This window comes from Electrophorus electricus, chromosome 10, assembly GCF_013358815.1.
Source record: "Electrophorus electricus isolate fEleEle1 chromosome 10, fEleEle1.pri, whole genome shotgun sequence".
NCBI classification, from domain to species: Eukaryota; Metazoa; Chordata; class Actinopteri; order Gymnotiformes; family Gymnotidae; genus Electrophorus; species Electrophorus electricus.
This window is the reverse complement of record NC_049544.1, coordinates 6,398,124-6,410,130: the sequence shown is the minus strand read 5'-3', so window position 1 is coordinate 6,410,130 and position 12,007 is coordinate 6,398,124. Positions and strand designations below refer to the sequence as shown.

The following is a 12,007-nucleotide window of genomic DNA, read 5'->3' as shown; positions in this document are numbered from 1 at the left end:
TCCTCTGTGGGCGGACGACGCAAGCGTCCGAGGGTCAGGTCAGCACGCGAGGTGGCGCTGGACGCCGGCGGGGGCGCGCTCGGCCCCCCCGCCCAGTCCCCAGCACTGGCAGGGAGGCGGATTAGAACCCTCCCTGGGGCCAGTGAGCCTCCATCTGTCGGCCCGGGGAGGACGGCGGGCAGGAGCCCTGTCCCTGCGATCATGTCCCCGCCATATGGCCTGGCTCTCACAGCCTCTGCGAGAATCCGGAGCTGGATCGGGGAAGGCCTCGGAACCCGGACCGATGCAGCAGCGTGTCCGCACACCGCCGCGCCCCGAGTCTTACGCTTTCTCATGAGATTAATTTTAGCCTCGGGCTTACTGCAGGTACAAATTATTCCTGTGTGCAGTGGTATTCAATTCTGGACCTCGAATCCCTATGCATAATACTGCTCCGTTGTTATTATGGAATGGGCAGACGGCGGAAAATTAAGTATGAATGCATAAAAAGCATGCGGCCTTGTAGATGATTAAATGATTAATGTAACTGGTAGGCCACTTCGCCATCACGCCTGACTCCTGGGTGAAGGGAGGGCGGGAAATCTGACACACCCAGACCTTGAGGAGTACGATTTGAATACCTCAGCTCTATGCCAAGCCATGATGCATGTGGAAATCTTTCAGAAATTCCCATAAAGCTTTTACGCTCTACGACGCCCCTGCGTGCCAGGAGGTTTACTATGTCGTTAGCCAAGTTTGAAGCGAAACGCGGAAAGCGGAGGGTAAGCGTGCGAGCCGTGACCTGGACGCAGCCGCGGAGGGCAGGACGCTGGCTCCGCCTGCCGTTTTTCGTGCCAGAGGCGATGATGTCACGGGCATGGAGAGGGGCTGCTTGGCATGCAACGTTGGACGGACAGACGGGTCGCTGTGCGACAGGAAGCTCCTCCCGAGGAGCAGCGGGCGTTCCGGACGGGAGCGGCCGCCGAGCCCAGCGGACGACCGCCTCGTTGCCAGGAGCACGGACCAGAAGACGACGCGTGCCACGTCTGCGTCTCAAATACCGAGCAGTCAAGTGTCGACGCGGGACTCCACAGGCACGACCCTTTCGGTGTCCACAAGCTGGTTTGCGCGTGAGCGTGCTTTAAAACGGCTATGCCGGGTTGCAAGAGCCCCTCAGCAGACAGAGTCACGGACCAAATAACGGCTCTTTGTGGGCAAAGACGTGTTGTCAGTGAAAACTCAAAACACCAGGGAGAGGAGAGAGAGACAGACACAGTGAGGTGCAGCTAACCTTAGCAAGCCCGTTAACCCCCCCAAAACCCAGCCTACTGATCAAATTACTGACACTGCGCTCGATGTGCCACCGTGCACGGTTACACTTGGCTCGGCGCCACGGGTACAGCGGCGAGCTGCCACCCAAGTGCCCCTCAGCGTGACTGGAGACGGTGGCATCTCCAGGGCAACACAGACTCCACAGACCACCACCACAACAGGGAGACCAGCTCACTCAGCCTTACAAACTCTACGCCTCGCCACTACCCAGGAAGAAGGCTGAACTCGTCTGACACAGAGCAGCACGTCATGCGAGTAAATGCATTATTGTGGGAATGAACAGGTTTTTTTTCTGGTGAGTGAACTTGAAGGAAGGTTTGTAAATAAAGCAAAATTAATGGACAGGTTTGCCATTTTTCCAAGGCACAGTTCATTTTCCATCATTTTTACACTGGCACAACCATGCTGACAGCTTTAGTGCTGAGAAATGTACTGTTCCTCTGCAGATTCTATGTGGATTGATGGTTTAAGCCTTAAAAAACCCAGATTCATCGACTTTCTAAAAACATGGAAGAGGCAAGTATACTTGGAGCACATTTTGAGTAAGTGTAGGCTATTAGATCATATTTAATCTTTGAAACGACTTCTGATTTTTGCAAGACATTACCATCATTTACAACCTTCCATATATATATATAAAAAAAAAAAGTCAATAAAACCTTTCGGAAAGCAAGGTGTAAATTCCCCCCCCCCCAAGTTCAACAACAAAAGACACGATCTTGGCGAGTAAACTAAGCCTCCAAACATGTTAGAAACTATTTGGACTGTATCTGAACTTCAGAGATGAGAGCAGCAGTCGCCAGGTGGTGCAGTACACGCAGCTCAGGACTGAGCAGCAGCTTGCGAAAAGGAGCTCACTGTTGCGTTCTGTCTGGCAGCACCCGACGTAGCCGTGCCTGTGTACCACAAGTAGGCCAGCGCCCACAGTGCAGAGGAAAGGGCACAGTGATCTGTGTCTGTAGCCATGGCGAAGGCTGGTCACGACAGCCCCAGGCAACACACTCGCTCCAAGTTTGGGTACAGGGAGCTGGCAGGCCCTCCATCTACCAAGCGCACACACAGTGAGGACTCCCACTGAGGTTCAGGGACTTCCAGTTCGAGACCTGGACACATACCATCAACGTGGAAAGGGGGGGGGGTGCGCTAAATGTAGTACAATAAAAGGGGCACATCAACACTAGCATTTCCATGTTACAAACCAAACAGGACACAGATGCATAAAGTGAAGACGCTTCAAATTGACTAGTAGTCCAATTAGGCAACAGTGGACATGGTGTGTAGCAACACCGCAAAACCAGGATCAACCCATTACATTTAATCCACAAACACCCCAAAGCTTCCGCAGGTGGACTGGGTTTGTCCAAGCAGGCGGCCCGAGTGCGGGTTGGGGTAGAGGCCACTGCGCTGCAGTTTCGTGTTTTTCACGGCGTCGACGCACCTGAGTCAACTCCTCACAGCACTAGCGACTCATGCACTCGCGCGACGGGGGCCCGGGCTGAGGCTGCGCTCGCGGCTGGACCCGAGCGCCCGGGCAGACGTCATCGCCTTGGACACCAACACTGACGAGCAGTTTCTTTGCCAACCAGACACTTACGTGTAAAATTATTTTATTAAGACACTCACGGCTGCTTGATGCATTTGTCAGCAGAGCTAGCAAGACTATGATCAAGTTGAAGTCCAAGACGCCAGACCGTATTAAATGCTGACAGGAAACGAGCTAGCTGCAAGCAACGATAGGTACATTCCCTAGAGCAAGTTTGCGGTTGCTGATTAGGAAGCTAGATGGTGTTTGTTAATAGTAAAACATTTATTAGCTAACCGTTCGCAGAAGAAAATGCAAACGAAAGCAGACTGGTATTCAGCTTCGTCTCAGCTAGATAGTTAACCAGCTCATCGATAATCTAGGATAGTTGTGTTGGCCAACTTGCTTTGCCTGCGACTTAATTCAGCAACATCAAGTTTTATAGCTATAGCTCACCAGCTAGATACCAAGTTTGCTCATTTCCTGCTGTCTGCCCGCGATATCTGCAACAATTCTATGAAATCCGTCAGTCCGCTTTGAACGCTACGATTGGCGAGAAAACTAAGTTAGCTGCTAAAATTGTTTTATAAAAATTCAACTGAGGCAACTAGCTAAGCATTTTGCTACATACTATTTAAAACGAGATAACCGCTAGCTAGCTAATGCGAGAATCTTAGTACTGCACAAGGTTAAACTAGTCGGCTGCAGTAATGATAGGACTGCTCGGTCTAAAAGAAACAGATCTGCAAGGCTCGCTAGCTGCACCGCCAGACCTGGAGTCGGCTGGGCATCGCCACCGCTTATCTGGCCTTTCAGGCAAACTAGCTGGCGGTTAGGTACGAAGTAAAGACGGCCACATCAACTTTTCAGCCCATCTAAATCCCACCGGCTTCAGCTTCTCGTCCACATCACCGTGCATCCGCGGCGGCCGTAGGGCAAGTGGCAGAAGTGCAGCTGCGATTCACTCCGAAATAACAAGGCAGGAATGCTGTCGACTTACCTCTTAAAAGAGTAATCACAAACTAGCACAAAAATAATAGTGTTTGCGTCCGCGATGAGGACGGTATCTGCGCCTGCTGGCTTGTGATGGTCCAGGAGCGATGACCTGGATTTCACTACCAGACACGACACAGAGGCATGAGAAGGCAGGGCCATGGCGGACCGTGGCGACTCTTCAGCGTAAAAGTCCTGCAGTTACCTCCTGAAATTCATTAGTAACGCATTAAGAAATATTACGCGCATATCATATATATGGTTTTAAAAATGCCTTGTTTAAAAATGCTGCGAACATATGGCAAAATGAACGAAGACTCACAATCGTACGGGTGCAAACTAATTAAGACATTAAAAACTTATCTAATCTATTATAATTTTTCAATAGCGTTAGTTTATTTTGCGAATTATTCGTTTGTAAATACTTTAGATGTATCGTTATTAATTTTTTAGTTCAATGGAACGCTAAGTATAGCTAAAAGCTATATGCCGCCCTCTAGTGAAATTAAGAGTATATAACTATAATTTATTTTCTATACAGTTGCAGACATGTCTGCGCATGCTTTTGAAAATATGGGGCATAGAAAAGTGTCCTGTCCTCGGCTGCAATGACAAACAGCTTCTCATGATCGCGAAAAGCATTCTCCTCCTAACACGGCCAAATCAGCTTTGCGAACGGTGACCAGGAATGCTGGACATACAGCCAAAATGAAAATATCTTGTGAGGTTAAATGGTAACTAGTTACCAGTGAACGAAGGAAGTGAATATACCACACAACTAGAGCACTGTTGAGTTTTGGTAAAAGAGACATAAATGACAAATTATACCTTTAGGTCTATATGATTCAGTCGGTTAACATTTTTACACTTGAAGTCATTTTAGAATGACAAAAATCCAGTGAATGGCAACCCGACACAGGGGCTGTATACAAACATGCAGTCATTACAACAGAAGGATGTTCTGTGTAGTCGGTACCAGCACATTCTTGAGATTCACTATGGGCACAGACTCGTGTGGTGTTTGTTACTTAAAAAAAAATAACACATGACACACAGTCTTTGCCTCTGCTCTGCAAACAAGTTCTGTAAAATCTTTGAAAATTATAGGACTCTGTGAATGGAAACTCAGGAGAAAACAGATGGTTTAAGATATGTGTTTATGGATCTGAGCATGTTCAGTCTTCTGGTGGACCATAAATAAGTATACTTTTGCAAATAGGTTTTAGCAAAGCCACCGAATCCTCTACCCATAACAGTCACAGGCGTACACAGAGACATTCACTCTGTTGTTGTTTTTTGTTGTTGTTTGTTTGTTTGTTTTTATTTTAGTCATATCTTTATTTTATTCCTAAGTGGCACATAGCCAAAATATACAATCCTCTCCTGCAGAGTCCTGGACGGGCAGATGAAGCCCTTGCTCCGCATCTAGATGGAACACCCTGAAACTGAGCTGGATTCGCTTGTTCAGTTCTGCCGCGCCGGCGAGTGTTCCAGGGCCCCTGCAAAGCCGTCTCTAGACTCTGTCCAGTCTAGCCATGGAGCGGAGGCTGGCCAGGCAGATACAGAAATGGTAGATACAGTGTGAGCACGTCTTCCGCTCTGTGGTGACCTATACAACAGTCTGGGATTTCCGTTCCAGTGGCACTTCATCAGTCCAGTCGTCGTGCTCCTCCTCCTCTTTAGCGTAATGTGTCAGTGCCACACAGGCCCCACGGCGAGTGCTGTCGCCAACGTTGGCGTCTGATGCGGCCGCTTCCTTCAAAACCGGCCCTCCGGAGTCCTCACAGGCCCCCGGGCATCTGGCAGCATGCCAGACTGGGCGTGGGCGGAGCCTTGCAGCGTCCCGGGTGTCCTGGCACAGAAGCCCGTGCCGGTTCAGCAGCGGGGCGGCCGGCCGCCGCGAATTGCTCGAGTCCTGCGGAAGCCCCTCCGCATGGGCTGCCTGGCTGGGAGCCCCCTCTGCCTTGGGGATGGGGGGGGGGGAAATCGCTAATGCCGTGCCCGGCCCAGGATTTTCAGCCTGGCCTGGTCGATCACATCCAGCAGGTTCTTGGCGTCGACGGCGAGCGCGTGAGCCGCCGTCAGCATCTGCTTCTTGTAGTCCTGTTGCAGGCTGGTCATTACGTACTGCTGGGCCAGCTTCATCTTGTTGATCAGCTCAGCCAGGTCAGAGTTTAGCAGCTTCTGAGCCATCTCCACCTGGAGAGCAGGACAGGCACAGGCGCTCATTAGCAGTGCTCGTGTGCGCTCATTGTTATAAGCTATTATATAGCAGCATTATATGGTGATTAAAGAATTGAATATATGGGTATAGTTGGTGCGTTATAGTGAGCACTTCAGTATGCGTGTAAGTCAGCAGGAATTGTATGGGAAATTTTGTGTGTGTGTGCGCATGCGCATCCATAGTACCTCTCGATGTGTGTGAGTTGGCAGTAAGGGAATTGTCTCATCCACTGTGGCTAGCAGATTCCTCAGTGCTAAGCCGACCTCCTGAAACACAGGTAACACTTCACTTTAACACTGATTATGTATGTTTCATGCAACCATTTACAGCTTCATTTGCCAAACAAACTATACCTTGATGTTATTTACTTCATATAAAATCTGAAATTACGATAAAGCAATATAATTGTTGGGTAATTGCTGAATGAACACAAAATAGTGAAATCACAATATTATATTCTCTTTCCTCAAAAATAAATGTTTCAGTCCTTATTGCAAATCTCTATGAGATGACGCTGCGACTGGCTCGTCTTCGTCTGCCCTTTCTGTCCATTTCAGCACAGCAGATTTCATAACGGCTTATGCTAGCAGGGCCAAGTGCCGGCACTCAGAAACCAGCTTTGGAAGAGTCCGACGCACTGTGTGCATTTCCACATCCATTTACATTTTCATTCATTTATAAATGGCTTCTTTGGTTTTCGTTGCTATTCGAGAAAATCTATGACATCAAACGCCGTTAAAAGTCTTAACACTTAATTGCAATGCCTTCAATGACCTGGAAAGGTCTGTCTAGATAACTAAAACTAAAGTGTGATTAATTAAAAACAGTAGTGATATAAATAAATTACATAATAGTCATGGGTCACGTTTCTTGAGTAACTGTGGTGCCTGATGTGTGCACGTGCACGGCGTACCTTCACCATTGGTACGTACTCCTCTGGTGGAGCCGGTTGGATTTTGCTGGACATCTCTATCACGGCCTTCACCAGAGCTGTCACATTCTCATACACTTTATCGTTGGAGCGGTCCAGATTAGCTGTAGGGGGAGAGCTAATCTCCTGAGGCTGGATCTGAATTAAGATTAAAAAAAAAAAATTATTATATTACACACGCAAAAAAAAAAAAAAAAACCTAAAGTGCAACAACCCCTTGGGTGCGACCGAAAGCGTTAAAACTCGTTTACTACTATGTTACATTTATTGTACAGCATACAGCAAAGACATGGTGGCAGACTGTAATTTCAGATTTTCTCTAACAGGTGGCAGTACACTGCAGATTATCACACAAGAAGCAACACCATTCTAAATGCTTTAGTAGGGTTAGATAGTCCCTTAATCAGCAAATTATGATCAGGATTATAAAACACCTAAATGTAGATTAATAATATTAAATGACCAGGAAATTGCATAATCTTCACTAAAAACGAGGACTAGTTGCTAGGAAACGACATCTGGGCTGGTGCTGAGAATGAAAGGCCCGGCGGCTGCAAGGAGCAGCGCGTGCTTAACACGAAGTGAAAATCTGATATATTTACACCCAAGAATGAAAGCTTTCACAATAAAATGTGACACTTGCAAGCCAGACACCTTGTTATGCGTCGGAAACCCATCAAACCCACCCAGATATTTTATCAAAACCCGGCCAGATCTCTCCCCCAGCTAAAAATTGGCTACACTTCTGTTTTCTCAGACAATTATCTTTAGGTTTTGCTACATTTATCCACCGTGCAGGTTAAACAACTGAAACGCATTTGTAGTGGAGAAGAGATCACAAAGTTTAGAGGACAACAACAGTACAGCACTTGATAGGAAGCTTGTTAACAAGGGTTCCATTTGTGCCCTCACAAAAAGAAATAAAAAGACAAAACAAAGCGTGCTTGCCAATCATTTAAAACACACAGAATTGCTACACCAAGCAGACAATCATGTGGTTATCACCATGGTATGACAGGAACATAAACCCTCTGACAACTTTAGGGGTCGTGAAGCGAATGAGACAGCTCGGATTAATACAGCCGAACAGCGACACAAAGTAATTTTTGGCTCATGTCCTGAAAAGTGACAGGCGTGCAGACAGAGGTAGAGAGAAAGTCCACTCGGTGATCTTACCCTCCAGGGCTAAAGGTGCAAAAATAGGCAGAGAACAAGTGTGGTTTGGCAGTGAGGAGAGAGACAGGGGGAGAGAGAGAGAGAGAGAGAGAGAGAGGCAGACAGAGACAGACACAGAGACAGAGGAATTAATGTAGTGATACAAACGCATGCATCATTTCTTCATACATGAATACATGAAAGAAGTAGAAACAGAGAGAAAGACCAAACACATGAGCTGCTTTTCACAGTCTGTAAATTTACAGTTTAGTTCTAGAGACCTGAAGGGGCTGCATGTTTGGTCTGGTACTTCCATTCAACACTCTGGACACTTTGCACTCCAGTGCACTTCTGCATGGGACTCTGTTCTGTTCGCAGCTTGTGAAATCCATTCCAAGCTTTCTTAACACCCTTTGACAGGAACTGTAATGTAGGGTGTGTGTATTTGTGTGTGTGTGTATACTTTTCTAAATTTCATTGTGTGGATAGATGCTCAAAAAATATCTGATTCACTCAAAATGCAGCATAGTTGAATTAGCTACAGTTCAACTGACAAACTCGCAGCTGAGGCTTGGAAAAAGTTTGCTTTCTGATCCCCTGTTACACTAGAACCCATTAAGCATCTATATTCCATGTACACAGGACTGAATGAGTGCGTTTTTAAAGGTTTCCAAGCAGAGGGAGCAGCCGACAGCACCGTGTGCCGGGCCTCACGCGTCGCCATGCTTCTGTCTAAACGGAGCACGTCGTCCCCGACAACCACGACGGCGGAGACAGTGACGACTGCTGCCGTTTCTTACGACGGCGCATGGGCCTGTGGCCTGCCTGGGCTGCGCGGGGTCCCGGGGGGGCCCACTGTACCTTGACTCCGTCGTTGTAGCTGTCCACAGGGCCGAGGCAGGACGCGGGGGCGGGGTACGCAGGGGCTCCTGGACGGGGAGGCTTCTTCGGAGGAAGCACGTGATCTAAAGGGAAGGCCAGCAGCAGCCAGACTTAGACCCAGACCACTGCTAATATTTATAACCTCTCTAGGATGTCAGCATAAGAACGCAAAGGCACGCGCTTCCTTGACTGAAACCAGAGGCTTTGAGAGAGTGGAAACGACTACGCCGAGCCAAAGAAGAACGCCACAAGCATTAGTCATCAACCAATCTGTTTTCTAGAGCCTCTCAGTGTCAACGGTGAGCAGGAGACTCAGTGGGGTCGACGGGGGGTTACCTGGTTTTCCCACAGGCTGGCAGATGTGCTGGTTTCCTGTCTGCATAAATAAACAAACAGAAACACCCTCAGTACAGAAGAGCCTTCCACACGCACACAGGCACACACACTCCACTCCACAGGGGAGAGGCCAAAGGGCTACAGTGGACCAACCCAGCAGACTACTATTTTCACCAAATCAGCAAAAAGAGGCTTGTTTTCATCAGTTCTGATCATACAGGATGCTGCAGCCTAGACCCCGACCTCAAACACAACCCTGCCTAGACCCTGATCAACAAGTCCAAAAAATCCAACTCCCGTGGCACCTAGCAAGCCACCGACACCCAGCATGCAAACACTCCTTTACGGACAAAATGGAAACGCACCAACCACACTTCGCTGTGTACAACAGCATACATTATTCATTAAAAAAAAAAAAAAAAAAAAAAAAAAAAAACAGCAAGTGTTTCTTTAAAGGGGATTCTTTTGACTCAATACATGAGTTTTGCAGATCACATTGATAGAGGAACATTGATTGGATTCCATGTTGGGCTGCGAGCTGCAGAAATTCCTTTTGGCCAGTGGGGGCAGTAACATCCCCAGAGGGGTGTCTACCCAGCACTCCTCTAAAACGATTAGCAGAAGCAGCTATGCTGAAAGGGTCCTACCATACACTACTTATTTATAAACTGATGGGGGGTTTTTTAATGTAAAAAAATATATATATATTTTCTTCAGATTTATCCATTTTCAATATTTAAAAGCAAACCAAACTAAACGTGACTGATGTGGAATGTTTTGGAGTGATAACTACACAGCAAATGTCACACTGCCATTTTCTGTTTGGTGTAGAGGGCAGGTTTGCAGGGAGAATGTGCTAGCGCGTGCGCACCCACCCACCCACCCATCCACCCCCACACACACACACACCTGCATGCCTACACACACACACACACACACACACACACACACACACAAAGAGCAAGGCCTGACAAGTTTGAAAGCTAACTTTACAAACCAATGTTGCCAGTAACATTCACGAGTGTTACTTGTATTGTTGGGATCAGTGCAAGGCAATTAAAATTAACCCTTTAGAGTTCATGTACTATTAAACAAGAGGCATTGCACATACATGCTCACCATCTCACCATCAAAAGTGTGATGAGGCAGGCACTAATGAAGACTCGAGTGTGCATGTTCATGCCCAGAACTGTTTATTATGAAAAAAGAGGAAACTCCCAGTGTCTGCACCAAGCCGTGGAAAACAAACAAAAACAGAAACTCACTGGTCCCTGGAGACTGCAGTCTTCCCGGTCTATACTGCCTCTGGAATTCCTAGAGTCTGGTTTCTGACAGAAAGAGAAAAAAGAAAAAAACAGGATAGACAGAAAGAGTGAGAGAGAGAGCGAGAGAGAGAGAGAGAGAGAGAGAGAGAGAGACACAAGAAAAGACACAGTCAGAGCAGTAGAAACATCAAGTACAAAACTTCAGAGAACACTAATGTCCACACAAACTCTTCCTTCTGTAGTTTATGTATCAACATGATTCCCAAGAAAGACTGTAACATCGGGCAGAGCAGAAAGAGAAACAACCGAGAAAAGCCTTCCACACATCACCCAGCAGTCTGCTGGGAAAACCAGAGACAATCTGTCCTGTACCTCAGTAGTCCCAGCATGCTCATAAGATCACAGCACATTTCAAAGCGACGGTCTGCAGGCAAAAGCATCTACAAGCATCTGTAATTGCTCAGTATAATCACGCTATGCTGCAGCTCGCTGCCCTTCCACAGCATGACAGTGCCCAACCTTTGCCCACCACTGTACCAGCTTGCCAAAGCAGGACTTGAAGACCTGCATCCTGATCCTGGGGTTCTCCCCGCAGGGCCGTGCGTGGCGCGTTCCGAACGTAACGAGGAGCGCAGCGCCGTAGCTCCATTCACGGAGGACGTGTTCACCCAGAGCTGCCTGCTGCAGCCAGGCATGCCTGACCCACACCGGGCCCCTCCCACCAGGCCCCTCCCACCAGGCCCCTCCCACCAGGCCCCTCCCACGGGGCCCCTCCCACCACACGAGCCTGGACGGAGCCGTGCCGAGTCTTTCCGCCGCTCCACTCTCCTCCCACTTTCTCCTCACCTCCCTTCTCTCTCTCTCTCTCTCTCTCTCTGCCTCGTTCCTTCTTTCTTTTTCTCCATCTTTCGTGTCTCTTTCTCTGACTCCCCCTCTGCTTCCTTCTCCTTCTCTCCCCTTCTCCTCCGACCCTCCTCATTTTTTGCCGTCGCCTGGCAACCCCAGGGTTGTGCGGGAGGATGGGGGGCAGTGCCCCCCCCCCCGGGGCACAGTAATTTAACTTCCGTCGGTGGGTCAGGGTGAGTTTAGCTGCTTCACGCGTCGGTGCTAACCCAAGCCCCTTATTACTCAGGAATTCTCCAGCGCTGCACCTGTACCACACGCAGTCTCTCTCCACACACACACCACAATCCTTCAGTCAGAACACATGGAGTGCGTTTTACCTCCAAACATGCCTGTTGTCATGGGCACAGGCATACCAATATTAGTGTTTTACCGGGATGGCGGAGTCGATGTAAAAAACGTTCGAGAATGTTTGTTGTTGTGGTTCTCTGTGAGCCACTCTGAGCTGGGCACAGGCAGCAGAATGAGCCGTTGTGTGAGACAGG

At 48.2% G+C, this 12,007-nt stretch overlaps 2 protein-coding genes across 14 annotated transcripts in view; both read right to left on the bottom strand.

The window, feature by feature from the left end:
- Positions 1–3,951, bottom strand: part of ldlrad4b (low density lipoprotein receptor class A domain containing 4b) — a 43,468-nt gene extending 39,517 nt beyond the window's left edge. The window contains exon 1 of the mRNA XM_027000063.2: positions 3,834–3,951. The gene's annotated coding sequence lies outside the window, so the exon portion shown is untranslated. The remainder of the gene's footprint in view (positions 1–3,833) is intronic.
- A 654-nt stretch (positions 3,952–4,605) lies between these two features.
- The window catches only part of ptk2ab (protein tyrosine kinase 2ab), a 53,741-nt gene continuing 46,339 nt past the window's right edge, over positions 4,606–12,007 (bottom strand). For 9 of the 13 annotated variants that reach the window (XM_035530442.1, XM_035530446.1, XM_035530445.1 and 6 more), the window contains 7 exons: positions 10,620–10,682; positions 9,355–9,394; positions 8,998–9,101; positions 8,158–8,166; positions 6,964–7,119; positions 6,236–6,316; positions 4,606–6,025 (listed from right to left, as the gene is read on the bottom strand). In XM_035530442.1, coding sequence (XP_035386335.1) covers positions 5,816–6,025; positions 6,236–6,316; positions 6,964–7,119; positions 8,158–8,166; positions 8,998–9,101; positions 9,355–9,394; positions 10,620–10,682 — 663 coding nt within the window. In that variant the 3' untranslated portion in view covers positions 4,606–5,815. The remainder of the gene's footprint in view (positions 6,026–6,235; positions 6,317–6,963; positions 7,120–8,157; positions 8,167–8,997; positions 9,102–9,354; positions 9,395–10,619; positions 10,683–12,007) is intronic. The other 4 variants (XM_035530443.1, XM_035530454.1, XM_035530453.1 and 1 more) reach the window with 1 other exon arrangement.